Source organism: Haemaphysalis longicornis, unplaced genomic scaffold (genome assembly GCF_048455015.1).
Source record: "Haemaphysalis longicornis isolate Haplotype H1 unplaced genomic scaffold, Haemaphysalis longicornis Haplotype H1 scaffold_3, whole genome shotgun sequence".
Taxonomy (NCBI): domain Eukaryota; kingdom Metazoa; phylum Arthropoda; class Arachnida; order Ixodida; family Ixodidae; genus Haemaphysalis; species Haemaphysalis longicornis.
The window spans coordinates 32,303,683-32,330,764 of record NW_027526335.1 but is presented as its reverse complement, the minus strand read 5'-3'; the positions used below and the strand labels follow the sequence as shown (position 1 = coordinate 32,330,764).

Below are 27,082 nucleotides of genomic sequence, written 5' to 3'. Positions count from 1 at the left end.
TCCTTATGCATGGTTGGTTGACAGCGACAGGGCCAGTGTAGCTGGGCGTGAAAATCCAATATTTACCTTGTTGATTTTTGTGAACGCTTGTTATGTTGCATTTTGTTTGCGTAGAGTTCAGGAAACAATTTTGAGTTTCGCTTTCCGTGTTTAGCAAAGCCAAGCATCCTCCAATAGCTCGTGTCAACTTGTACAGCCAAAAGCGGCTTCTGAATGTTTTTTTTTTGTTGTTGTTTTGAAATTTGTCTCGACACAATTTTGTATTCGCTTCGAATTTGGTTCGTACAAATGTCAGTACACAAGCTGTCAGTACTCTACGCGCCGACAGACACGTGTGGTCATTTAGTGTCCACCTTTCACTTTTTTCCTCTGTCTGTCGGTCTGTCTGTCTGTCTGCGTGCGTGCGTGCGTGCGTGTGCGCGCGCACGTTGTTACCATTGAGCAAATGCTTCTCTTCCTGGCTGATAAGGTATTTTAACTAAAAATCATGCACCCCTCCGTCTAACGACGACGATGGTTGAACGCGAAGCTTTCTCGTGATGGATTCTCAGGTTGGGGAATCCCACACTGCGAGTATGTGCTGCTCTGAAGGTACGCACCACTTTGCTAGAATACCCACGGCAACTCTCGCGTGCGCACTCCGTAGCTCGGGTTTGCAATGTACGGCGCCGATCGACGCCTGCTGCTTGGCGTTCGCTTCGACTATGTCGAACTGTAGCAATCGGATGGACGCCGGACTCGCAGCGCGAGGGACCCAGTCTCGATTCCGACCACTGGAAGCGTTTTTATTTCGTTCACCTCACCCATGATTATGCATCATCATCGTCACAGAAAGTAGGCTTTTCTGCAGCGCGTATTGGCGTACAACGGCATCAGTGAAGACGCTAAAACTTTAGCTTAAAAAAAAAAAAATCGGTGCATCAGCGCTTCACTTGGCTCTAACCGCTCTTGTACACGGGTGCTGCCTCTGGCTGAAGAAGGGGCTTTACCTCTGGCATGCGCCGATTCTGAGGATCTCAGCTGATCCGCAGTGGAGGTAAGATTCTCAGCGTCGTGGCTGGGCGAGAAGTGCGGGCTAATTAAAATAACACTCGACCATTACGTCCGGCCACCGTGATCACCACAGACAAAAACAAAAAAAAAGTTTCGTTTTTGCTCCGATATGTGTACGCGGCTCACGCTCGTCCGTGGACCGCGAAAGCGTCGAAGAGACTCCGCATTGAGACGGCGCAAGTTCTTTTCACTCGATGTAAAGCAAGGAGGCAGCTTTCGCGACACTGAGGGTCACCCTAGAGGACGCCGGGTGTGTAGGCTACGTGTCTGCGCTGCTGTATGCGCTGTTACTTTCCTTTTCATTCCTTCTTTCTTCATTTATTTCCCTTTCTTTCGTCATTTATTTCCCTTTCTTTCGTCCCCTTGTTGCTGCCGACTGGGTCCCACCTGTGCCGCGCGGCACCGCATTGGGCTCAAAATAAGCGCGTCCTCCGCCCACCGCCGCGGTGCTGTTTTCGCCCCCCGCTTCTTTCCGTACGCCACTGACCTCAGCCTGTGCGCAACTCCCGTGACGTGAACTCTCGAGTGGCGTAAGTGGTTCCGGTGACCACGTGTTGTAGTCGGCGCTGTGGGCGTGCTGACATCACCAGCCGCCTGCTTTTTTTCTTTCTTGGCTACAACCTGGTCACATCGTAAAGAGCGCTACACTCGGCGGCGTCTATAATTGGGCAGCAGAAGCTGCGGTGTTTCTTTTTCTTGTCAGTTTCCTCTTCGGCGATCGGGTAAAAAGCTTTGTGCTGCTGCTACGCACTCTTTCGCCAATTCGGTCGCCGTGAGAGAGATGTATCCTTTCTCAACGTTGTGCGCTGCAAGGCCGCAATGAACGGCTAAAACGAAAATTTCGCAGTTCGGTTGCCTGTACTTGCCGCGGCGGCTCATATTGGCCAAGGCGTTTTGCTGCTAAGCACGAGCGCGCTGGTTCGGGGTCTGTCGCGCTGTCGGTTTTTGTAATGAAGGCAAAAAACAAAAATGCGTGTGTGTCGAGATTGGGGCGCACGTTGTTGACATCCCCAGTCGGTCTAAGTCGTTTTGTAATCCTCTACTTTGGCGCGCATTATAACCCGGATGCAGTCAACTAGCTCACTGTAGCCAATGTGTACTTTGATGCGTAAAACCCCAATTTCTTTAGGTTAGTTGACTGCGGGTAGAATGGTGTGGTTTATTTATCTAATAATACGATAACCGTGCTGCCTAAAGATCTCCAGGGGCTAAATCGTGAGTGTGTGTGTGTAGGTTCAAACTTGTTGTTCGCGTTGCATTACCCGCCTGGTTTTATACCTTGAAGTCACGCCACAAGGGGCAGTAATCCAAAGCCACTTATTTCTCCGAGCGCTCTTCCCCCCCCTCCATTTTGCCCACGCATTCGCACGCACGCACATTCTTTTTTCGCTTTGTTTGGGTTTTCCGTGAAGTCGTCATCGAAGGTCAGGAAACTCGGGAACTCACTCGTCTGAGCGCATGCGTGCTTTCTTGTTCGTTCCTTTGTTTTAACGCGTCTTAAATTAAGCGAACCTGGCTGCGCTCCAACGGGGAACGGAATAGGCACGGAGGTAAGAATCAATAGACATAAAATAGAAAAAAGAGCCGGCGAGAGTGATCGCGCACGTGTCGTTTGATAAACGTCACTGTCATGGCACCGATCACGGGTCCGTTTCGTACACATCTTGGCAGCCCTTGTAGCGTCGGTTGGTTTGGGTTCGAGGTTGCGCTCGCATTTATCACGGTCGCAGCGTGGAGGCCGGTCTGTCTTTCTGTCTGTACGCCATTTGATTTCTCTTTTACCGATTACCAACAAAGCTTGCTGCCAAAGTGTGGGAGGGGGGAAGGAAGGCTGTCTACGCTGTACGCAGCCCTGCGCATGGGACCAGTGTCCTTCGGCTTAATTTTGTTTCCGTACAGCGCGCGAACTCTCTTGAGACCCTTGAATTATTCAGGGGTACTTTGCCCGGCTCGAAGTTCTGCGAAAATGCGCGGTCTTCTGCGTCCGTCGCCGTGCGTCCAACGCCAATATAATGGCGCGTGTTCGTCGTCACGATCGCATAACCGTAGGTCAGTAGCCGTCGATGTACGCCTTATCACGTGAGGCCATCATCTGTGAGCTCTAATAGAATTGGCACTCCAGGGCCGCATCATTGGTCTGCTTGTATAATATACATAAAGCAGAAACGGAAACCAACGTATCTCGCTAACAAACTTCCAAGTCCGTGGTGCTTAGAATATTTTTTTAGCTGGGAATTATAGTGGAGACAGGACAGTGCTCTTGGCGGAGCAAGGGCGCGCAGTTGTTCTATATCTTCGGAACGCGCCCTTCGTTACCTTACTTCCGTTTGCAGCACTTCCCAGACATTTAGGTGTCATAAACCGTGCACGTTTCTTAAAAACGGAGTCTATGCCAAGGTAACTCCGTCGCGCACTAACGGTAGTTTTTTAAGGCATCCGCATGTTCGTCTTCAGTAGGTGGCGTAGGGTTGAAGCAAGCAAGGTGTCCGCCTCATCGTGTCATGGGGCGCCAGAAAAGAAAGCACTATAGTTATCTCACAAGCTAGCTGCAGCACTGTGGAGGCTACATTGTTGTCCCCCTCAGGGCGCCTAACTCGCCGCGAAGGAAGCGACAAAAGGCGCCGGGGCCGTGCGGTGCCACTTGCCGAGAGGGGAGAAGGGAGTGTCCTTTCAGGACCCCCTTCACGGCGGATTAGGCGCCCTCAGTGGGCGCACTATTGATAACAATGTAGCCTCCACAGTGCTGCAGCTAGCTTGTGAGATGAACTATAGAATACTCTTTCACGTTCACATACCAGGCATGCACCGCGGAAAAATTCTGTGCGAGTTGTCTACGAGAATAGAAATAAATGTAAAGGGAACTAGATGTCGTTTTGGAGGGCATGACTCGCACAGCTGTTGGGGCGTAGAAGGAATAGACAGATAACAAGGCGTGACTTGTATGTGCATGGCTTTGCTGTTGGCACGCGAAAGCGTCAGTGGGGGAGAGAACGAAAAAGCGAGAGGGAAATATAAGAGAGAGAAAAAGAGGCGGGCTGCGCTAGCGTCAGTGCCCCGAGCCACATCGAACCGCTTCGCGTGCTTCGAACTGAAGCCCGTAGAACTAGGAACTTGGAGCCCTCTCGCACTATAGTTCATCTCACAAGCTACATGCAGCACTGTGGAGGCTACATTGTTGTCCCCCTCAGGCCGCCTAACTCACCGCGAAGGAAGCGACAAAAGGCGCGGGGCCGTGCGGTGCCACTTGCCGAGAGGGGAGAAGGGAGTGTCCTTTCAGGACCCCCTTCACGGCGGATTAGGCGCCCTCAGTGGGCGCACTATTGATAACAATGTAGCCTCCACAGTGCTGCATGTAGCTTATGAGATGAACTATAGAGCAAGGTTCGCCGGCCCGCGGAATCAACATCGGATGAGTTGCCGTGCGTCGCCTCTTCGGATGACGCGGAGCCGTACACGTCCGCGTGCACTGGCCCGCAGGTACGGCCGATGACGCGTTTGGTCCTGCAGACGCAGGCCGCTGTTTACGTAATCGCCAATACGACGTGATACGCCGTCACGTGACCATGGTGTCGTCACTGCTAGGTCTTTCCCCAGGGAGTAAAAAGTTTACTTAACGTTGGCGCAACAACGCTAAATTTAAAACTAATAGTTAATAATGTGAACCCTCTGGCAAGATCGCACGTGCCATCACCCTGAAACGAACGGATGCCAGTATCAATAAATCAACCAACAGACTAGTTAAAGGGCAAGTTAATTAGTCAGTCATTTATTTAATTGATCAACTAGTTAATTTGTAAATTAATAAGACGCAAATCGCCTTAAAGCACCGTGGCCTGCACAGAAGTCCCGCAAAAGCAGCTTCGTTCTCTGCAAGACGGCTGGTGCGCGCGGGATTTAGGCGCAGCTTAACTATTGTAGGGAGCCTAGTGTGCTTCTGGGCTAGTTGGTACATTATTTCTTGCAAAAACACTGCGCTAAATTGAAATTACGAAGACGGAGGACGGCGGAACACACGATGCACACTTACGAAAGCGCATTCGTAAGTGTGCATCGTGTGTGCCGCCGTCCTTCGTCTTCGTAATTTCAATTTAGCGCAGTGTTTTTGCGTATCGTCGTTCGCGACGTGAAGCCCCGAATTCGGATCGATCCACCACCCCCCAGTGCCTTCTCCTCCCCAATTTCCCCTCCGCTTTTCCCATCGAATTAACGTACCCGAACCGTTATGTACCATTACAGCCGTGCGCGATGCAGAGGGACTCGGGCTTTGCCCACGGCCGCAGCCGCGGAGGCTTCTCGGGCGGCCACACCCACGTATGGATTAGAGCGGGCCAGTCAGTGCGTGAACCCTCGGTGCGCGCTGCTGCCCCTACCCCGCCCTTGCGTGCTTCAAGGTCCTGCCTATTTGGACGCACCTCGGCCCCCGCCCTTGAACGTCTGCGGCCAGCTTCGATCGGGGCGATATTCACCTCGCATGGCTGAACATCGTCGCCGTTAGAGCCACTAGCTTATTTAGTGGCTCTAGTCGCCGTCGTTGTCGTCCCAGTGTTCGCAGTTTGTCGCCCGCTGGCAGTCTCTAGAAGCGACCGTAGCAGCCTTACTGATTGCATCCAGTTGCAGAACTCTTAGGAGTTATCGATCACTACAAATTATTTTTTCCCGTTTGCGACATTGAAGGCACTCCCCCGTTTTTTTGTTTTCCCTTCGGTTAATATTCCGAGAATACCGCGCTCGTCGCGTCTTTATCTGCCTTTTGGTTTTCAAAACACGGCGCGTTTGATAACGCGAATAATTTTTCACTCATGCCAAGATCAAGGTGTTCGAAGAAGGTATCGATGCTTCGTTCACCAGGACGAATTCTTCGAACCCAGCAATGGGCCGTTTGGCAAGGCTTGTCCATTGAATAAACAGGAGCGCATCTGCCCGGATGTCTTGAAGGTACCGCGTTCAAATGACGCCCCTTTTTCCCGCTGCTCTGCGGCAAATTAGCTTCGACGATTCTGCCTCCGTAGCTTTGTAAGCATAGCGTGTACGATCATAGCCGTTTGGGGCATGTCTTAACGGTAAGAGGGAAAACCTTCCACCTTGGTGTTCTTTCATTTTTGTCGCCGAATTGTCGGATCTTGTCAAAGCATAGTATTTAGGGACAAGGAAAAGACGGCGGATTTTTCGTCGTTCGCGTCGCGATGGACATTGATTTCGTTTGATGTGTGAGCGTGAGCATGAGGCCTGTGGAGTGGCGCTATGCGCTGCTTACTCAGTGCTTGGCGCACGTTGTATGGGTGGCCCCAAATTTGTAATGGGATGGTTGGGCCGCGGCCCACTCTTGTATTAAGCAATGAAATGAAAAGGAACGTGATAAGACGTATCTTTTAATTAATAGACTGGCGCATACGTTGTCATCTGTTTCGATCGTACACAGTTATTCAAAGTCGTTTTGCAATGATAAAAAGTTGGCATGTTTATAGTACTGACTGATCAGATCTTCTAGTTAACTATCGTTGGTTATGTCATTTGCAGTAGTAGTTGCACCACACCAAACCCGTTTAAAGATTGTCTTTGCGCAATGCGGCACAACGGTGTATTTTGGGGTTTGTTTAGATGGGTTGAAAATTAAACGCAATATCCGTCGCATTACATTGAAACTTCGGGAGGTGCTTTGCCAGATCTGTACCGGACATGTAGAACGTAAGTATTTACTTGGCAGGAAATGTTTTTTTTTCTACTATAGTCCTGATAGAGATTACACGATATATCATGCATACGTGACTGCTTTTATCCCCCTCCCCACCTCGACCGATGGAATTACCCATGAAACACACCACGTAGGGCGATGGACGAAGCTTGTTCTTCCCGGCTCGCTGTGGATGCAACTAGATATGTCTGACTGCGCCAGGACTGTAACCGGTCCCGCTGTATACCTGTCATAGCGCGCCACGCGTCCTGGGGCGCTATTCTACCTACCTCCTCTTGCTCCTCGCGGTAGTGAGTAGCCGGATGAAACGTCGCGCTCCTTACCTCCTGGATCAACCCTCCTCTTACGTTCGTACAGGCCCTTGAAAACCCCCTGAAATTGAGTTCTTTTCAAGGGCCCTAATAGCTTGGAATTAAAACCCTTGAATTCTTTGGGCAACATAGAGACGGGCCGATTTCACCATCTGGTTTTCATCGCTTGTCAGTGTGGACCTGCATGCTGCCTATTAAAAACATCCTTTTGCAATTTAAAGCTATAGCTCGAGATTGCAGGTATGCTGCTTTATACGGTGGCTCAATTGCGGAACGAAATCCCTGCATCAGACGACAGAGGAGCTAGCATTGGTCCCCTTCCTGCCTTTCATGCTGCTTTCTTCATTGCCTCGTCCTGTTGTTTTTCTTTTTTCATGATTGTGTCCCGTGTGCTAACCTCGTCCACTTTCAAACGCTGTAGTTTTACCTAAGTTTCTTTTTTCTTTTTTCGCGGTAACTTTTTTCCAACGTAAAGAAGCAAACATTTAGCGTGTAATCGTAAAAGCCAGTGGTAATAGGTTGGTGCACGTGCTGCCCTGCACTCTTGTAAATGCCTTTATAGGGCCTTGAAAGTCCTTGAGTAACCTCGGATTCTTGCCTTCGAATCTTGTACGAACCCTGTACAAGAATACGGCGATGAAAGCAGCCGGTTGGGGCGCCATTGCTTTTTGTCAAAGCGCGCTCGGAATCGTGCTTCTCAGTCGGTGTCAGCGCTATCTCCGGTGAAAGGCTCGGTCATTCATTCACTCAGTTCATTCACATCGAGAACAGCGGGTTTAGGGCGGGGGTTGAAAGCTTCAATAAGAAGTGCCCGGCTTTTCCTACCTGGCGCTTGTGCAAAGTTCCGAGTAATATTGACCGCATTGTTCAGAGGAATGCATATACGTATATAGACACGGCTTTTTGTATTGGAGGATGGGTTTTATATCGAAAAATTACTGTACCTACGTTCGTTGCGAAGTCCCCTCTCCTCTTTTATTTATCTTGATTTTCTCCGTGGTGGTGCAGCATGCATCTCCAAAAGCAGCAAGTTTGGCTCGGGATTTTATCTTACCGTTCACGTTCACGATGTTCCTAGAGGAACTAAAACCTGTTTTCTTTGTGTCGTCCAGCGATCATTTGCTGACTCGCCTCCCGTAGTTTTTTGCTGTGTGCGCGCATGCGTGTGTGCCTGCGCACGGGAATGCTCGTGCAGAAATGTCGAAAAGAGGCGCAGTTTATAGACGTTTATGAGGAAAACCCGCGCTGCTAGAGTTCCTGTATATAGCTCCCGCAGGGAGCTCCCTGCGGGAGCTATATACAGGAACTCTACACGCTGCGGTAGACCACTGCCCTCTCGTTTCTCCTTTTCGTATCTCTTCTCCTTCCAGCCTCGTTTTGGTTTTCTCTTCAACTGGTCTTGTCAGTTGACGTCAGTTGCTACGTCCTCCGTCATCGTCTGTCTCCACGTCGATATTTTTTTTTTTTCTCGTCTTCGCCTGTAAAAATGCTGCTCAGCCTGCGTTCGCTTCGTATTTCCGAAGCCGAGCAGCTCAACGCTGAGTGGGCGCGTTTAATTACTCTCGCAATCGATTTACGTATTTCTAGAAGGCCGGGTTTTGCTCGAAATTGTAAATACTTCGGGATGAAGCTGGTCGTGTACCCCCGCCGCCTATTATCTGCGAGGGATCTTTCCTCGAGGCTATCGAGAATAACGGCGAAGCATATAGCGCAACAACGCGTTGCAAGCAACGCCGGCTTAGTGCTCTGGGCAGCCGAAACTGATGTAATTTATTCAGTGCGCTGGAATTAAGAGCAATATTTCGGCTAGGAATTTGACCATCACTAATGGAAGCTTTGCTCTGAAAGGGCGAGGCAGCGTAAGAGCGTCGAAATTCTACACACATGTGCGTGCGCGACGCAAGGAGGTACTGCCAGGCGCTGTTGCACGTGTGTCGGCCCTGTTTTTAAAGCTACCGGCAGTGTTTGAGGACCACTTCGTAGACTTCCTAATAGTGCAAGCTTCGCATGCTCATGCGGTCTGGGGTAACTTCCGCCGACCGATTTTACTGACTATACGGACGCCTTTCCTGGCGCCTAACTGGAACCAGTGCAGTGCAAGGTGGTGTTCGATGTCGGCTTGCACACCATTTTGCACTCCCTTCGAATAAGAACACAAATGAGCGACACCCGAATGGACGAACCAAAATTTCCAACTTCACATGGGGAATTGATGAGTTGTTTCGTTTTTTTATTTTAAAACCGCGTTTCCTCGTCCCATCACGCTCCCTCGTTCCATTTTGGGGAGGGCTCCAAATGAAATCCTACTTGTGGCGAAACTTGCTTTTGGGCGAGTTGGTTCATTATTCCTTAAAAAAGAGCACACACACACAAAAAAAAAAAACCCTAGACAGACGAAGAATAGACAGGACGAGCGCTCTGCCTTGTGTGTTAAAACTTCAATATTCTCGCGTTTTCACCGTCCCCGTCGCGCCCGGAAGATCTGTTGTCGAGTTTAATACTGCTTTTTTTCTTCGTTAGAAAACAAGAAACAAAATCTGGTTTAAAAGGAGGTTGGTCTGTCATTGGCATGAGTTCGTGAGTCGCCCGATATGGTTGTGATGTACAACCGCCAGTCGGCTCTGTCTCGTTCCCCTTTCTTCCTACCCTCAATGTAACGCTACATTGAGGCTCCCTACCCCGTTGTCTGCATTCATTGCTTCTCAGCTGAGCGCTGGCGTCGCGCCGTGCCGTCGCGGCAGTAATGGTCGCGCGCATGTAAACACTTTGTTTCGGACGCGTCGCACGTTTCAAAGTTCCGGTCTGAAGCGTCCTAACTCCCCTCCCGTGAAACCAGTGCTAACAAAGGAGGGCGGGGACAAAAGGAGATAACTAGATGCATACAGGGCAAAGCATTTGTCTTGCCTTTGTGTGCGGGGTAGGCAGGGGTAGGTGACCGTGTTTGTCATTCGAGGGGGGAGGTTTTCCTTTTGCTTTCTGCGTCACAGGCCCGCCAGAACGGGATACCACTTCTCCAAACAGCGGCGATTTCTTGTGGCGTTTCGTTTGTCTAGTAGGGAAAGCTGAGATGTTTGAGATAACGTCCAAATAAGGCGACCAGCGAGCACAAAAAGGGGGGGGGGGGGAAATTGTTGGTTGTGTTGAAAAAAAAAATTGTTTTCTGTCTAATAGTGCGCCTGTTTGAGCCAGTTAAAATTAATTTATTTTGGTGCTTATTTACTCGTCAGAACTCGATTACCTTGTCTACTCTTTCCCTGTACATGGACTGCCTGAAACATTGAATGTTTGGCACAGTAGCATTGCTCCATAATTTAACCTGAGTTGGCTGAGGAAAAACATTGCAGAAAGTACAAAAAATGGTATAGCAAGCAAGGCCTGCAAATTGCATTTGGTTTGTGTTTGTGTTCAAGCAAGTGAGTGGTAATCTTTGCACTTTCTACCTTTCTGAACTTCACAGCGTGAAAACGGACCAGGGACAACAAGAGGAGGGACTACAAACAAGTGCTGTCTTCCAACTATTTTTAATGAAAAGAAAACACACACTTAAGTATACATTCTATTGTAACGTCATGGCAGATACCATAGCTGCAAAACAGCCACATGTGCAAAAACAGATTAAGACCCGCTGTTGACAAATGTAGAAATCTGTTTTTGTACATGTGGCTGTTTTGCAGCTATGTTGTCTGCCATAACGTTACAATAGAATGTATACTTAAGTGTGTGTTTTCTTTTCATTAAAATTAGTTGGAAGTCAGAGCTTGTTTGTAGTCTCTCCTCTTGTTGTCCCTGGTTCATTTTCACGCTGTGAAGCTCATGGATTATCAACTAGCTGGCATCCTCGCGCTTCTGTCTACCTCTCCTTAGCAAAACTCCTCGCTTTCAAAAAGTCCATGATCAATCGCGACAAATTTAATAATTTCGCCGCCTATCCATTGTTAAAAATTGCCAATTGTAGCATACATTCAAATGGAGTAGCAACACATTTGCTCAGTCTTTGTAATCAGAGTGTTAAGTGGCTAAGCAACGTTACTTGCATCGCAAGCCAGCTCTGTTTGTGGCTTTAACAAATGTATTTCGCAACACCGTGTCGCCGTCTTGTGAAGGCGAATCAACAAGGGCAAGTTGCCACACACCAAAGCCTTTTCAAACGCCTCCGCCCACTCCCATACATTAATTTAGGACAACAACATGGCAGCATAGCGTGTCGTTAGCTTCGAGCCTTGCCGTCCAAGCCACACCCCCATTTTGAACAGGGTGTTTGTGCTGTCCTCCGAAGCAGGATGGGGATAGTGTCGTGTCTTGTGGAATGCCGTGGATGCACGCATGGCCTATAATTGGCCGCATTATCGATTTCGCCAAAGCGGCGTGCAGGAAGATGGCAGATGATTGGCCACCTAATAGATGAGGCTGTTGACTGGCTTGGTGTGCTATGCCTGTTATGTGCTGACCCCTGGGGCAAGTGGATCCTGTAAAAACGTTGTATGAAGCATTAGTGCGAGGCCTGGTCTGATGCCACCTTCTCTGATGTGGGGCTCGGTCATCGCTGACCTTCTCTAGCCAATAATTTGAACAGTGTTTTAGTAAGAGGCCAGTTACTGACGCTGAATGTCAACTTCACATGAGACTTTCTTGTTTCACTTTGATGCAATTAACTTAAGTCCCGCACAGAAAATTGTTAATTTCTCTCCCACAGTTTTTTTTTTTCCACCGTCTCAGCTTGATGGAGAGGAGGGAGAGTGTTTTGTTGTGTGGTAACGTTGTGAATAGTCACGACGGCGTTCTGTGTATTAGTAGTTGCCCTCTCCCACATTGTGCAAGCAAAGCAGCTATGCTTGGAAAGTCTAGGTGGAACTTCCAATTAGTGATACGATGATGGTCAAAACGAATGTAAAACAATCTTTTGTCAAGAGTCAGGAACAGAGAAGTTCTCCAAAACTGACAAATGTCTTGGGGAAGGTACTGCAGGTCACACAACGTCACACAATATGTCGCGTGCGTAGCGATTGCCTGTCAATATTTTTTTCTTTACTCGCAGTTGTGTATTGTTGCCGAATCTATGCAGCCTCTTGTTCGTGACAATCAGTGCGAAGCTATAGTTACTTTTGAAAGAAGAGAGTGGACAACCTATGCAAACATTATATTTTACTGCAATGATAGCAAACTGGTTTGCCGTTTGCAGTGTGAAACTCAGTGTCTTCAATTTTAACATTAGCCTGCTCTTAATTGTTGCAATCCACTGCTCCCCCAAGTGCAATCTATACAGGATATTTACCTTGCCGCAATTTTTTTGATTTCACCTGTCATTACAGTATCATCGTAGATAAAGCTGTTGAATCGGGCTATGAGGATGGGTAGAGGGAAGTGCATCTGAGTGTTCTCATGAAAAACGTTGGTCGAGAGAACTCTGGTTAGGGATGCTGAACATTATGGAGTGTTTGCAGCTCTTTACTAGAGCAGTGAACAGGCTGTGCATTTTTAACGCCTTTCTAGCTAACTCGGGCATAGGACTATGCTGGTCAGCGCAGAGTCGCAGACGAAAATGTGACAGGAAGAGAATTGACGACGCAATTCTCCTCCTGTCTTGTCTTTGCCTGCGCTGACCATCACAAACGTAGTCCAATTCGCTACATTCAGGCATAGGTATTTCAAAAGCTCCTTCACCCCCAATTCTTGGCAGAAAGTAACGGCCATGGCACCTTGCTCGCTCGCTCTTTGTGCAGCAGCTTGACCAAACTTCTTGTGGCTTGACGAGATAAAACAAACCTACGAATAATTGTTCAAGGACAGATGGTATACCTGGTGCTAATCTTGAGCGTCAGCTCAAGATTAGCACCAACTGCACTGGCAAATACTAGCAAATACTGGCAAATACTGGCAAATACCAACTGCATTTGCAATCTGTGTGCTGGGCTACACCTAAATTAATGGCGCTGCTCTCTTCTTTTCTTTCCCTCCCTGCAGGCACATACCGTTCCTGTAGAAAGTAGGTGTGCATTTCGAGGAAAATGTGGCACGGACGAAGACACGGACAAGGACCAACCCTGTGTGTACAGCGGAGAGGGGCTCCCCCTGGAAGACGAAGGCCGAGAATTGATCAAGGAGATCTGTCCGCACCTACTAGAAGGTGAGCCCAGATTCCTCCCTTCCTGTTGGCGCTCGACAGATTGTGGCTAACGCTGTCCGGGATTTGAACCCGCACAGCCAGACAATACCTCGTGCAGCACTCCATACGACCAGGCAGTATGCATGAGGCCTTGAAACGACTGAGCGGCAGAAACATGAAGGGCCGCTAACCAACAAGAAGTATACTTGCCGGAGGCCTACTCCGTCATGTCGTACATTGCTGTTTGCTTGTTGGATTGCAGCAATCCTAGCTGCTGCGGAACATATCTTGAATAATGTTTGTGCAATAAGTCACCGCGTATATCTAATCACCGACGGCTACGTTTCTTAAAGCAGCAAAAGGGATCATGAAGGTGTGATTGTAGTGCATATCCCTTTGCTAGTTCACCCTGCACAAAAAGTGCTTGTTGCACCGGGGTTGCACTTTACGATAAAAGCTGTGGTTGATTTTAATTCCTCATTGCTTATCTTAATTTCGGGGACTGTTATCCTGCCTCTAATTAGACTTAGATTTTCTACAAGTGTACCAGTTGCACATGCGTAAGCAGCTTACACTCAAGTGAAGCAAAGTCTCAAAGCGTCGTAAGCCAGTATGCATATCACGCATGTTCTAGTGTGGAGTTATTTTGACTTCATTGACTTTACTGAGCTTAGTGCAGTCTACAGACTAACAAAGTGAAGCCATTCGTCTGGGCACAAAACTTGTTGGGACTCAGATTTCACTGCGCTATCGAATTGCAACGACCTGCCGAAACCTGGCCCACTGATTTCGTCGACGCTGTGGTGGGCGAATTGTGTAGTTGGTGCAGTCAAGCCAATCTGGAAAAGTACATGCCATAAAAAATGTCCTAGAAAATCAGCAAGGAGGATGCAGAAAGGATAGCAGCACTCTTTCGAATTGTTTTTTCTAGAAAATAAACTCGTGTGAATGCACCCAGAGGGCTTGAAACATTGCCTAGGGCCTCGAGCTTTTGATTGATCTTGGCAAGTGATCTTACAGTGCTTACAAATCGCTTCTGTGTCCCTTTAAGAAAGACTTTCTACCCGCCGCGATGGTTCAGTGGCTAAAGCATTGCGCTGCTGAGCACGAGGTCGCGGGCTCGATTCCCGGCCGCGGGGGCCGCTTTTCTGATGGAGGGGAAAAGCAAAAACGCCCGTGTGTACGAGATTTCGGCACATGTTAAAGATCCCCAGGTGGTCAAAATTAATCCGGAGCCGCCCACTACAGCGGGCCTCATCGCCTGCTTTGCGTCGGCGCGTTAAACCCTGCAATGAAGAAATACTTTCTGCCTTCGCAACCTCTGTGGTGCTTTCTACCACAGGGGCATAACCTGTTCCTGTGTGTTGCCTGATTGTCCGCGCAACTGATTTTTTTTTTTTTTCTTATGGGCATTCTTTAGGGTTGTGTGCTGACACCTCTCTTTATTTTTTTATTTCGCTCCAGGAGATTCACCAAAGTTCTGCTGTGATCTACCGCAGCTGAAGAATATGGCTGAGGAGCTAAAGCAGCCCATCAGCTTAGGCATGGGCAAGTGCCCCACCTGCTACGCAAACTTTGTGCGCATATTCTGCAGCTTCTGCGACCCGAACCAGGGAGACTTCATGGCTGTTAATGCAAGTGAGCCTAGTGACGAAGAGGAGGGCAAGTTCAAGGTCGCTGTCGTAGACTACGCTGTTAGTGATCAGTGAGTACTCCTTTTTCTCTGTTTTTTTTAGGATACGTAAAAGCGGCTTTCACTAATTGAGCTTATCTTAGCTTGGATTTCCTTTGTGTCTGTCCATAACCACCAGTATTAGTGTGTCTTTGGACAGGGCTGACATGTCAATAGCAGTGTAAGGGTTAAACGAAGCGGTGTCGGAGCTGTTAGGAACTTGAAGGGCCTTTGTTAAACGTGCAATAAGCTACTAATTTTTTTTTCCTATGAGGGAGTTGAGAAAATGTGCCCTTTGGGCACTTTCCATTTGCCCTGTCTTTTCTGCCCATTATCTCTTTGGGTTGTTAGTTTTCTTGACCTGCCTTTTGTCTTGCTGGCTGGCTGGACTTGATTCTTTATTACTCTTGGTTCTGGTTTTCTTGTAGAAAAATGATAGTGAGAACAATAGGTTTTACTTACAACAAAACCTGGGAAATTTTTATATGGCTGAAAACTTTGTTAAATGATAGTAGGATTGAACGAGAAAAGATACGCGCTACATTAAAAAGGCAGTATTTGGTTTGCGTGCTGTATTGCCTGAAAAGCTTTTTGTTAACTTAATTGGCAAAAGAAACAAAGGTCGCAGGTTATGTGGGAAGTTATCCGGTTTTCATTTGTGTGAAAAGTCGGCTCCTGTTGTTGGTGCTTGCGGGGCACATGCGCTGGGCATAAAAAAAACATGCATAAGGTTCTGCTGGTTTGAGTTTGGCAACAGAACCTCAAATGTAGTAGAATTATGTGCCACATTTGAGGAGCTCCTGATTTCCTTTCTAGCCCCTTCAGTGCTTTCCCATTACATTGTTGTCTTGGTGGATGTACTGCAACCATGAATCTAAACTGATTTGCGAGGCACTCTAAAGATTCAATGAGCACAGTGTTGAATAAGTATTCACTTTCCAGTTCATCTCCTCAACTGCAATTTTGACCAACACCTGGTGCGTGTTTAAGAGGGCCATGTAGAGGCAGAATCTGAGGCAAACCAGCATCTAGACCTTCGCCCACCACAACTGGCCAGGAGATAGATTGAAGCTTTGCTAGCGGGCTTGGGCCCATCAGCTTGCAGGCATATAGAAAAGGGTTTCATACTCAAATGTTGAGGTGTAAATGAGGGGGACATGCTCAATTTAGCTCCTTTACATTCCAAAGCTGCGTTTAGTAGGCTAAACTTGTGCTCTTGTATCATAACTTTTGTCACAGAAAAAGTGGTCCTTTTGTGGTTTTTAGGCAGTGCGGTTAAGCAGTTTTTTGTGGTAGGGGGCATGGGATAGAGGGACCATGAAGGCAAAATGCACACCTGTTTAACTTTAAAGATCTAGCCCGTCTACTTAGAAAAACAGCTCGAAAAATGATACGGCAAAAGAAAAACACACTGTGCTGGCGTATCGTTTTTAGTGCTGTTTTTCCAAGTAGCATCATGCACCAACTAGCCCCCCTCGGTTCAGTTGTTCAAATCTAGCTGTTCATAGCTCCCTCAACTTTATTCTAGCCCCAAAGAGTGTTGTATTTAAAAAAAAAAAAAGAAAGTAAACCCATATACTGAATTTTTAAATTTCTCACCGGAGAACATGATTACTGGTGAGGATTGCAGAAACAAAGTAATTGTCTTGTCACTCCATGTTACCACTCAAGTGGGGCAATCAAACATGACCAATGACCAGAGGTGCCACTACAGTCGCACCGTCCTGTTTATTACTGGTAGCGTTTCTCGGAGGTCTTGAAGAGGTAGTTCCTGTGACATGGGAGTAACTACAGAAAGGGGCTGGTGAGGCAGTACCATTGTATCGGTCTTTATTAGCACCTAGATTAACAAAGTCGGGAGTTGCCGTTAAAATTTGTTGACCTGACTGAATATTTTTTCGAGGAACCAAGCTTATTCAGTATTTTGTTCTGCTCCTTCTACAAGGGAGATGCACATATATGTATGTGCTGTGTCTTATTCAGTATTTTGTTCTGCTCCTTCTACAAGGGAGATGCACATATATGTATGTGCTGTGTCTTGTCTACTCTAATTGGTACGTGTTTTGGTTTCCCACTTCAACATGGTGTAAAGCACTCTAGACAGGGACAGAAGAAGAGGCAGTGACACGGGAGGAGCGCTTCGTACCATGTCGAAGTCGCATCACCAACTAGCCCAAATTTCTGCATTGAATTGGTTTCCAAGATTGCTGCTAAGTGTACTGTACGAGATACATTTGTGCACACAGGTGTCTTCATGCCCCCCTCCCCTTCCCAGCACTGATTGTTGTAGCTGTTGCTCCGTGTGCCTGCGAAGCTTGTTGTCAGCGTCTCTTGGTTGTCACACTTGTCGGGTGTCGTACCCTCAGGTTTGCGCACGGTGCGTTCAACTCGTGCGCCAGCGTGGAGTCGGTGGTGTCGGGCACGACGGTCATGCAGTTCATGTGTGGCGCCCACTCCCAAAACTGCCGGGCGCAGGACTGGTTCAACTTCCTGGGCGCCACCATTGCGGAGAATGGCTACTCACCCTTCAAGTTCAACTACATCATAACCAAGCAGAAGAGCATTTTCAGCAGTGGGGCAACACTGAAGCCGTACGACCCACCTTTCCACAAGTATGTGGCTGCGTTTACGTGCTTGACAAAGTTTGGCTTGGGGTTTGCCTTTGCCCGGGAAGCCTGGGAAAATGAGGGCATTATCGTGCGCTCGTATTTGATGATGTCTTTGTTTTGTCTGTGCCCCGTTTGATTTAATCCATCTTTAGTGCAGGTGAAGCTGCACGGTAGTTGCGTCTTGTTTCCAGGAATTTATAAACTGGGCTTCCCTATTTTCCCTAAGCAAAGGGTTTTTTTTTTTTTTTGCTGCTGCTGTCGAAGGACGAATGGGCAAGGTAGTTTTGCCATTTCTAAAAAGCTTTAAATTGTACCTTACTAGAAAGGAGCACAGTGATGAGCTGCATTCATAATTTCTTTTTATTTTGAGCTGTATGCACTGCACAAGCTTTCTAACCGAATGCAGTGATAATAAAAGTGCTTTTTAAGCTTTTCATCATTTTTGTCCCAGGTGGGTTGCAGGAGTTAGGAGACCATTTGAGAATTCAGACCGTGCTTTTTTTGTCGGCTTTTTCACTGGGGAAGTTGTTAGTGCGTATGTGCTTCGGGTATTTGACTTAATATTTGGAGGAGGTACCTCAAGTAGGCTGCAAGCGTTCGAAGCGCAGTGTCCAATATACCCTAGGTGGTGGCCGATTCCTCTCCTTGGCAGCGTTTTGCAGCCATGTGGCCGCTGCTGGGTAAACAGTTTCCCCTTTTGCGAAAGTGAGTTGGGTGTCGGCGAATGAGGGTTGGTGGACGCCCTTTGCCCGGCAGGTGCTCGGACCCGTTTGGGCCAAGCCAGCAGAAGTGCAGCTGCAGCGACTGCCCGGACGTGTGCCTGCCGCTGGAGGCGCCCCTGCTTCCGCCGGAGCCGCATCCCTTCACCGTGGGCCGCTACGACGGCATGCTGGTCGTGTCCATGCTCCTCTTCGTGCTGCTCAGCACGGCCGTGCTCAGCACCTTCTTCCTCAAGAGCCACCGGCGCAAAATCTCCTTCGAAGGTGGGCCCTGGGGGGCGTGCCGCCAAGCGCAGTTCCAATTCAGATGCCTGCTTGAGGTCTCGAAACAGCCGGGGAGATGGCCAGGCACTTGACAGGCTTGAGAATCGGGAAAGAAGCGAAGGCGTACACAGTAGATTGTCTTGCGGTAAAATTTTGAGATGACGGTGCTGCGACTCCTTGGCACGTCATCTTGCAGAATGACCGTCAGATCTGCGGTGGAAGAATTTGTTGTAATGGAAACTTGAGCCAGGGCGGGCGTGGGCATTCCTTTTTTTTTTCCTTCTTCTTTTATCCGTGTCAAGCCTGGAAAGTTTGCCTCACAAAGGCTTCCTAGTGCTGCACAAAATTTTCCTCACAGCATGTTGTTTGGTGGTCCTAGCGTCACTAAATAAGCTACGCTTAAGAGTACCGCCACTTCGTGCACCCGGAAGTGTTTGGGGGCCATTTTGTTTCTGGCTTGCAGTGTTGCCGCCTCTCCCAACGAAACCGCCGCCGGTTGTGACGGGCAGAGTGCGACCGGCCGCTCCAGCGCCTGCGCAGCAGAGAGAGAGGAGAGGCGGCCAGAAACAAAATGGCTGTGCCCATATGCAAACAAATATCACGTGGTGCCGACCGACCAATGAAAATCCTGGCGGCACATAACAATGAGAGGAAAGAGAGCCGATACTCTAAATGCCTTTATTTAGTGACGCTAGGTGGTCCCTGCTGCTACGACTGTGCGAGGAGCAGAGCTGTAAGAGAAAAAAAACATGGAACGCAGTGGGAAGAGAGCATGCTTTGCAGTTTTTATGGTGCCCATATTATTGCATGTAATCTTGTATGCAAAGTTTCAAACACACCTTTAGGCCTAGGAAAAGACCATATTACTCGGGAGCTTTAAGATTAGTGTGTGTGTAGAGACAATCGAATGCTAATAGCTGCTTCATTAATTGGCGCTAGTGTAAATCCTTTCATCAATTAGTACAACCTAGAGGACTCAGCAAGTCTAGACCATGTTTCCATGTTATCGATCAGAGAACCACAGTACTATGATTTTTTTTTGTTTTCTTATCTTAAACTGGGCAGAACTTCAGTTAAGGGCACTCTCTTGTTTCTGCGTAAAAGTTTGCTTCCTTGTGATGCTTCTTGTTTTTTTGTTTGCATTGTCATTTGTCGTTTCTGGTTGTTCTAGTAGTTTGCCTTGGACTGTCATCGTATGCTTAGCTTAACGTGAACCTTGGCAGGGCTGTGTTGCTTTTGACGGGGCAAACAAGACTGCAAAAACACGCTTTCTAGCTTGAAGGAAACAGGACTGCAAAAACACGCTTTCTAGCTTGAAGGTATTTTGTTCTTGTGGCTAGCTTACCTTAGTTGTGTGCGAGCACAGCTTAACACCAAGCACATGTCAATCAGTCCTATAGTCAGCTTAGAGAAGGAAGAGATTACCATTACCAGTCAAACCCGGCGACATTCCTCTTCAGGTAAGAGAGGAATTTTCAGTGATAGACTTGGAACGAAAGAAAAAAAAAAGAGAACAAAGTTTGTAGTTGTCTCCAACGTCTAGGCTGTTACGATTTGCTAAGGTTAGACAAATCCTCCAGGGGGATAGGAGGGCTGAGGAGCTAAGGATAGAGACAGAACCATTAAGGGACGTTATTTTTCTTCTTTCCCCCCGCTAGTGAGAGCAGTTGAAGAATTAACAGTTGACCAGTGTGCCAGAAACTCAATTGCAATCATTTTTCATTCCCCTCCCGCTCCCCCTCTCCCACTACTCCGATGATGACTACATTGCCCCCTTCCCGAATCTCAACTACTCGCCTGCCCCACCGCCACCACTACAGTGTCGAACTCGACGGAGTCCAGTGTGTCGGAAGGGAGCAGCAACAGCTGTGACACAATCAGGACCCCCCTGCACCGGCCCTCTAAGCCGTCGCGGTCGATTTTGTTGGCCGCCGTGGATCTTGGCTCCCTTGAGGAGGTGGAACCGCTCAGGTCAAAGCGCTCAAGTACGTTGGCTGGGTGACGCCCCCCTCGCCTCCTCCCCCTCCTCCTGCTCCCCCTCTACTGCTCCCCTCCGCCCTCCTCCCTTGGCTGCACTGCCTAAGCCCCCCACCCACTCCTGCCCCGTTGAGGGGCAGATGGCTGTTGTCGTGCTTCTCTCTTCTCCGGTGCGCACTCTGAGGGAAATCCAAACTGGTGGCGAGTTGAGTTGAGCTGGTTGCCCACCATCTTCCTTGGCTTAGCGAACACCATTTTTAACTGCAGGGGCATTTGGAAGGCCTTCCATGAGCTGTAGCAATATTAGTTATTTTTGGGGATTGTTATGAGGAGCAAATCCATGAAAGCAAAGGAAACGGATTTGCTCCTTATGGATTCACTCCTTATAACGATCTCCCCCCCCCCCAAAATACGGATTTGCTCCTTATAGATTTGCTCCTTATAACAATCCTAAAAAATAAAAAATTGTCACAGTGGCAATATTTGTGATGGAGGTGACTAAGGAAAGCGCCCGTATGTCGAGATTTTGGCACACATTGAACATCCCCAGGTGGTTAAAATTAATCTGGAGCACTCACTGTAGTGCAATGTAGCCAAGATGTAGCTTTGCCTCATGAAATTCCCCACTGTTTGAATGAAAGCAAAGCAGAGGGGCAAAATGGGCGTAATGCATCTGCTGCACAGAGCTGGCTTGTGGAATATCAGCCTTTGCTGCTAGCATAAATTTTGCAGTGTTCAGAGCAGCTCTTGCGTGGTATTTGGTTGGGATAGATTCCCTGCTCGAGCTTTAATCATGCAAAGAAAAGCAACTTGACCTTCATTGAACCAACCTTTACTTGAGCTCTTAGCTTGCCCATTATACACAGTGTGTAAAAAAAGGGGGGTCGGGGGGGGGGTTCTGCAAGAACTGTAGTTGTTAAGCCACTAGTATTGGGCTTTTGAGCTGCAAGACTTATACCGGTTTTGCTTTCTCACGTCCTCTTGCATTTCGAATTTTGCATTTTGCACTATTGCTTTGCATTTTAGGTGGTTAGTATAGCACAAGTGTTAAATACTTAATCGGGAAGGTGCAAAGCTGTAAAACAAGGGGTTGATGGTAACCCAGGTACGTGGTTTCCCTCAGGTTGTGTGCACCAATTCTTCTTTCCTGCCCTGTCTATCCTGTGTATTTTAAAAACCTGGGTGCAGTTGTGCCAAAAATCTGCTGTGCCCGCAGTCTGCACCATGTGGGCGGTTGTTCTGTGCAAATTTTGTGTGGTGGTTTGTGTGTCCGGTGGTCAGTGCGGGTTGAGCTGAGCTCCCCATTGCGGAACCGCGCGGTTCGCGCTGTGCCGTGTGCTGTCCCTGCCTTGTAACAGTTTCAAGCACTCGGGTGTTTTTTTTTTTTTCTTTACACCTCTGTTTTTGGTCTACACAGACCTGTTGTGTTTTTTGCCTTCTGCCTGAATTGCAAAAAGGGGAGTGCTCTTCAAACGGGCTGGGCGGATGTGGGAATGTTTAATTTTCAGGTGCACAGCTTAAATTTACCTATTCTCATTGACAAAATTTTGCATTAGAAAGCATTAGCTCATTTAGGCCAACTTAGCTGCCATACCTTCTGATTTTTTTTTTTGTTTAACATTCGCGCATGTGTATCAGGGGTGAGACAGCTGTGCATATTGCGCAGATTTGATACAAATTTGTTTTCCTGCGCCAGGCTGCTCCAAAAGCTTCAAAATTGCAAACATTGCGCCAAACTGCTCCAAAACAGTCTGAGAGCCAAGGATTTCAACGCTCCCGTCAGTTTCGGTAGGGAAAAATTCTTACTGACGGCATAGTTTTCCAGCACCCCCAAAGTGATGCTGTTTGTAAAGGTTTAATTGATTGATCACTGAATAAAAAACCCACATAAAATTGTCCCCGCGATAGTTTTTTTTCGAAAGTCACCATGTCGGGTTGCACATGTTACAGTTAAACCTCGATGTAACGAACTTCAATGTAACGAAACCCTCGATGTAACGAACCGCGGAATTTTTTGTAACTTCAAGTGTATGCACACCATGTATTTTTACCCGCTGTGTAACGAAGTCCTGTTCGCCGGAATTTCAATGTAACGAAGTATCATGGAGAACTAGGCTCGAAATTTAAGTTGTAGAAGTAGCTTTTGGGAGACACAAGCGCCGAAATGGGGTCCCAATAAAATGCGAACGGCGACACGGGTCGCCCAATGCCGCGGATGCAGCCAGCCACAGAGTCTTTGAGTAAGCCCTTGCCTACAAACTGCGTGGCGTGCATACACGGCTGGCGCACTGTGTCTGTTTCTGTCGGAGCTTAATCGTCTACGGCTTAATCGGCATCAGCGTGAACCGCACGGAGCGTTTTCTCCCCGCAAAAACGCAAAACGCGCCCTGCAAGCCACAGGCGCGCTGACGCAGTCGCGGAGACCACCCGCACGATGCGGGTAGCTCCAGCGACCGCTTCTAACCGCTCGCTGAAACGCAACTCGAGGGGCAAATGAGAGGGGCATGCGAGAAAAAAAGCGGATAACGTGGGCGAAATTTTCATCGTAAAACGTGACACGCGCCGCTTACGAAAGCGCCCATCAAATATCCTCCGCGGTGGTAAGCCTAATCGCCTCTGGCGTTACCGCCGCCGCCACCGCCGCCGCCGCCGCATGCCGCCGCTTTGCACTTCGTTTGAGTTCGCTCATGCTTGTTGGGTTTCATCGTCCCAGCAAGCATTTGTGAATCTTTATGAGCCTTGCACGCGCGTTTTTTTCACGCCGGCGTCCGCGATTGCGTGCCGGCAGCGTGAAGTGACTCGCGCTGCACGCGGCAGTGGGAGGAGCCTGACCAGTTTCGCCGTGGTTTCGCCAATAGAGAGGCGCGCACCCTATGGCGGGAGCTTCGAAGCGCTCGGGGATGCCGGCTGGCTAGACGATAACGCTTACCACCGCGGAGGATATTTGAGGGGTGCTTTCGTAAGCGGCGCGTACGACGTTTTACAGTGAAAATCTCGCCCACGTTACCTGCTTTTTTTCTCGCATGCCCCTCTCATTTTCCCCTCGAGTTGCATTTCAGCGAGCGGTTAGAAGCAGTCGCTGTATACCCGCATCGTGCAGGTGGTCTCCGCGGCTGCGTCAGCGCGCCTGTGGCTTGCGGGGCGCGTTTTTGCGGGAAGAAAACGATCCATGCGGTTCACGCTGATGCCCGCGTAGAAAGCACCGATAGAAACAGAAACAGTGCGCCGGTCGTGTATGCGCGCCACGTTTCCTTTTTCAGGAAACGCTTCACGGGATTAACACTTCATTATAACCACGAATTTCAGCGTAGCGAAATTTCAATGTAACGAAGTAAATTACGAATTTTACCGACTTCGTTACATCGAGGTTTAACTGTATATTCTGCATGTTTTTTAAGTTTTTCCATCGAAAACCATTGCACTGTCCTGAAGAAAAAATACTAATTTGTACTGAGGCGCCCAACTATTTGTGCAAGTTGATGAAAAAACGGCAATGTTCAGAGCACCGTATGTCCGTAAGATGTGAAAACGTGGCTGCCGGGTGAAGCAGTTGCTTGTGGTTCAGGCAGAGTGCGCACTCTTCGCCGATTTCTGCCTTGGTTTTAGTTATGGGGGTGGCTGGGTTTACTTTTATTCGTTTGATCTGTTGCGGGAAGTTGCGAGACTCGAAAGACGGGAGTTCATCAAAAACAACATGGCGCCTGCGAATTCACCGTGTTTCAGCCTTGAGTGCGAGGCCGGTGCGTGCTTGAAGTGAAATTTCGGACTCTTTGCGGTGTTATAAAATGCTGAGTTATTGCTGCCTTTGACAGCGAGCTGGCGAGCGGTGGGAATGGGACGATCGACGCTGCAGGCTACAGTGCCGCAAAATGTTCAAGCAGTGTCCCGATAGCAGGACGGGCTAGTATTTCACGCTAGTAATAATGGTTCATTTAGCTGAAGTAAAATTTAATGCCAGGAGGGAGGTGGCTAAACATACCAACGTTGCTCAAATACAAACGTGCACCTTGGGAATTGAAATGTGAGGCCGGGTGGGGTGTGGCGACTGTCACTTCACTTTGCATAACTTTTGCCGGGGCTCTACAATTGTGCGTAAAGCCGAGTCTGGGATTACAAAAATAAGAATTTCGGCATTCACATAATGAAAATGCCTTACAATTGCTTAGTTTTTCAATTCGATATTTTCAACGGCACTCCACGCTATCTATGCATAGAGACTAAGAATTTAAAAATGGTTTGCAAAAAGGTAGTACAGCTCGTACCTTCTGATACTCTGGTAGAAAAAACTTTGTTGAAAGGCTGTTTCAGTGTTATGTGCATTCTAAACTCATTAAAAAGTGCACTCCCCCCCACCCCCCTCGAGTTGCCAAAAATTTGATTTTCTAGGCTCCTAAGGTGACATACTAAATGTCGTTATTCTGCTCCAAATCACGGTTCTTCTGCTCCAAAATCGAGATTTTGCTGCTCCAAAAACTGCTCCCAAATCTGATTCAGCTGTCTCACCCCTGGTGTATCGATACTGAAAAGTGGTATTGTGAAGCTACAATGTACGTTCTTCTAGCCTTGTAACTGGATCTTGCGTCGACCCAGAACTTATCTCGATCATCTTCATGTCTCGTTGTTCCTAAATTCGAAGGCGTATTTTTAACTACCCCACGCGCAGTGTTAGAAATGCCTGCCAAAGGTTCTTGCCCTTTCAAGTTGACGGGGGCCCAATTTCTTTTTTCGTGCACTTTGCCCGTGTGTTGTGTTTATGTTGCTTCTTCTCTTCAATCTCTGCGAGCCTAACTTCATTGAATACCACTAACACTTACTAAAATGCACACTTGGTGGCTGGCTGTCGCTGAAAAAGCTGCTCTCTTGCTTTGGCTTGATATTTGCCTAACGAACAAGATATGTGGTAGCCACCTTTTGATAAACGATTAGGGTAAGTTGCGCAAAATAAACCGCTCTCATCCCGTCTTATTGTTTCAGTTATCTGAGTGGCGTTTTCAACCAAAATAGTATTGCAGCATTTCCTCCTGTTTCTGAAGTGGAGAAATTTACAGTGAACTGCATTAAAATAGCGCATCGAAGTTTTTCTTACGAATGCTCGTTAATACAGCCTAACAGTTGTGTTCGTTTATTTTCTTTTTTTTTGAGCAAGTTTATTGCACTGGCTTGTGGGGATGCTAGCGACACGTTCAAATCATGGTTGCTTTTTACAAAATGCCAACTATTCTCATCTGTGGAGCATTTCTTTTTTAGTTTATTTTCTGAAAACTTTTTGTGTTTCGGCAAGCAGCCTTGCACTTGGACCAGCCTTTTTTTTTTTCTCCCTTGGAGGTCATTGTGTAAATCGGTAATTATCAGTCTTAGGGTAGTCAGGCTTAAATGGTTGCTGGGGGAATATTTTCAGCTCATAAGGGAATTCCAATTTTTCCTGCGGTCTATTTTTCACTGGTCTGTTTTCACCAAGCACAAGGTTGTGATGCAAAAAGTTCACTTCACTGCGAAAGTATGGCGTTTTTATTGCTTATCTGTGACCCACAAGCCGTGAATAACAGCCAAATACGCATAAGACAGGCATAATGCAAAAGTAAAAGTGAATTTGTGGCGCACAAGAAAATTAGCTCAACAGTGCATCAATCATATCATCACTATCTCAGCTCATTTGGCCGGCACGGAACGACACTGACAAATTCTTGATTATAAATCCACTGCCATGGACACTTGCTAAATTCGTTATTCTTTGTTCATCAGCTTCTCGATGTGATTTGTGCTGTACTTCTGTGCCACTGTTGAAGGGCAAGCATTCGTATCTGCTTCGCAAGCTGAGCTTTCAAACCTGCCTAACACATGCATCGCTGAATGAAAATGGTGCTTTCAGTGTGCTCTTGCTTTTTGTTTCTTGTGTTTTTTTGTGCTTCTTTATTTTTGACTACATTCAATCATGTAAGCTTAATTCGCAAGATCAGGCATTCATTCTAAATTTTTTTCTTGTTGCTGTGTTCGCATGGTAGTTCTGTAGACTGTAATTTTAATGCGCCTGACTTCACCGAGCTGAGCTCTTTCACAAAAAACTTTTTTTTATCTAGCTTCAGCCTTTTCTACAGCTACAGATATGCTTTTGGTTAAGGCTGCATATAATGAAAATTGTCAATAAGCTGCAATGAGCAGAAAAAAAATTTACAGCACCACAGATTTCTGGCCATGTGTTTAAAAAAAAAAAAAGCGAAATGTGTTAAGTGAGCTTTGTGTACAGGTTAAAGACCCCAGAAAATCCCAATTGATTTGTATTGTACCACTGCAGTAGGTTTCAAAGCCCAGGTGTAGGTCCAACATCTCAAACCAGAAACATTTTGTTTTTGTCATGTAATATCGCCGCTCACGCGAGCTGGCGAAATGTATGCACTGTGAATATTTAACTGGCCTATGGGAGGATAAAGTTCCAGTAATTTCCAACGGTAGTTCAAAAGGACGATAAAACAGAAATACAGGTGTGTAACTGAATAAGGAGAAAATGTTTTGGTTGGACATTGTCAGTAACAAAGAGGTTAGTAAATTTGCATGAACGAACCACAGAAAGTTTCAAAGAAAATGACCTATTCCTTCTTCAAAAGTTCTGCTAGGCAGAAACTCATTTGGCCAAAATTGTGCCACAGTAAAGGAGCAAAATTTTGTCTCACTTATTGCATTGCAC

The 27,082-nt window shown here is 47.5% G+C and overlaps 1 protein-coding gene across 2 annotated transcripts in view; it reads left to right on the top strand.

The window, feature by feature from the left end:
* LOC144174233 (NPC intracellular cholesterol transporter 1-like) overlaps positions 1 to 27,082 on the top strand; it is a 93,903-nt gene that overhangs the window by 32,756 nt on the left and 34,065 nt on the right. The window contains exons 2-6 of one of the 2 annotated variants that reach the window (XM_077702798.1): positions 13,018 to 13,180; positions 14,624 to 14,864; positions 17,198 to 17,443; positions 18,197 to 18,423; positions 20,244 to 20,408. In XM_077702798.1, the coding sequence (XP_077558924.1) occupies positions 13,018 to 13,180; positions 14,624 to 14,864; positions 17,198 to 17,443; positions 18,197 to 18,423; positions 20,244 to 20,408 (1,042 nt within the window). The remainder of the gene's footprint in view (positions 1 to 13,017; positions 13,181 to 14,623; positions 14,865 to 17,197; positions 17,444 to 18,196; positions 18,424 to 20,243; positions 20,409 to 27,082) is intronic. The other variant, XM_077702799.1, reaches the window with a different exon arrangement.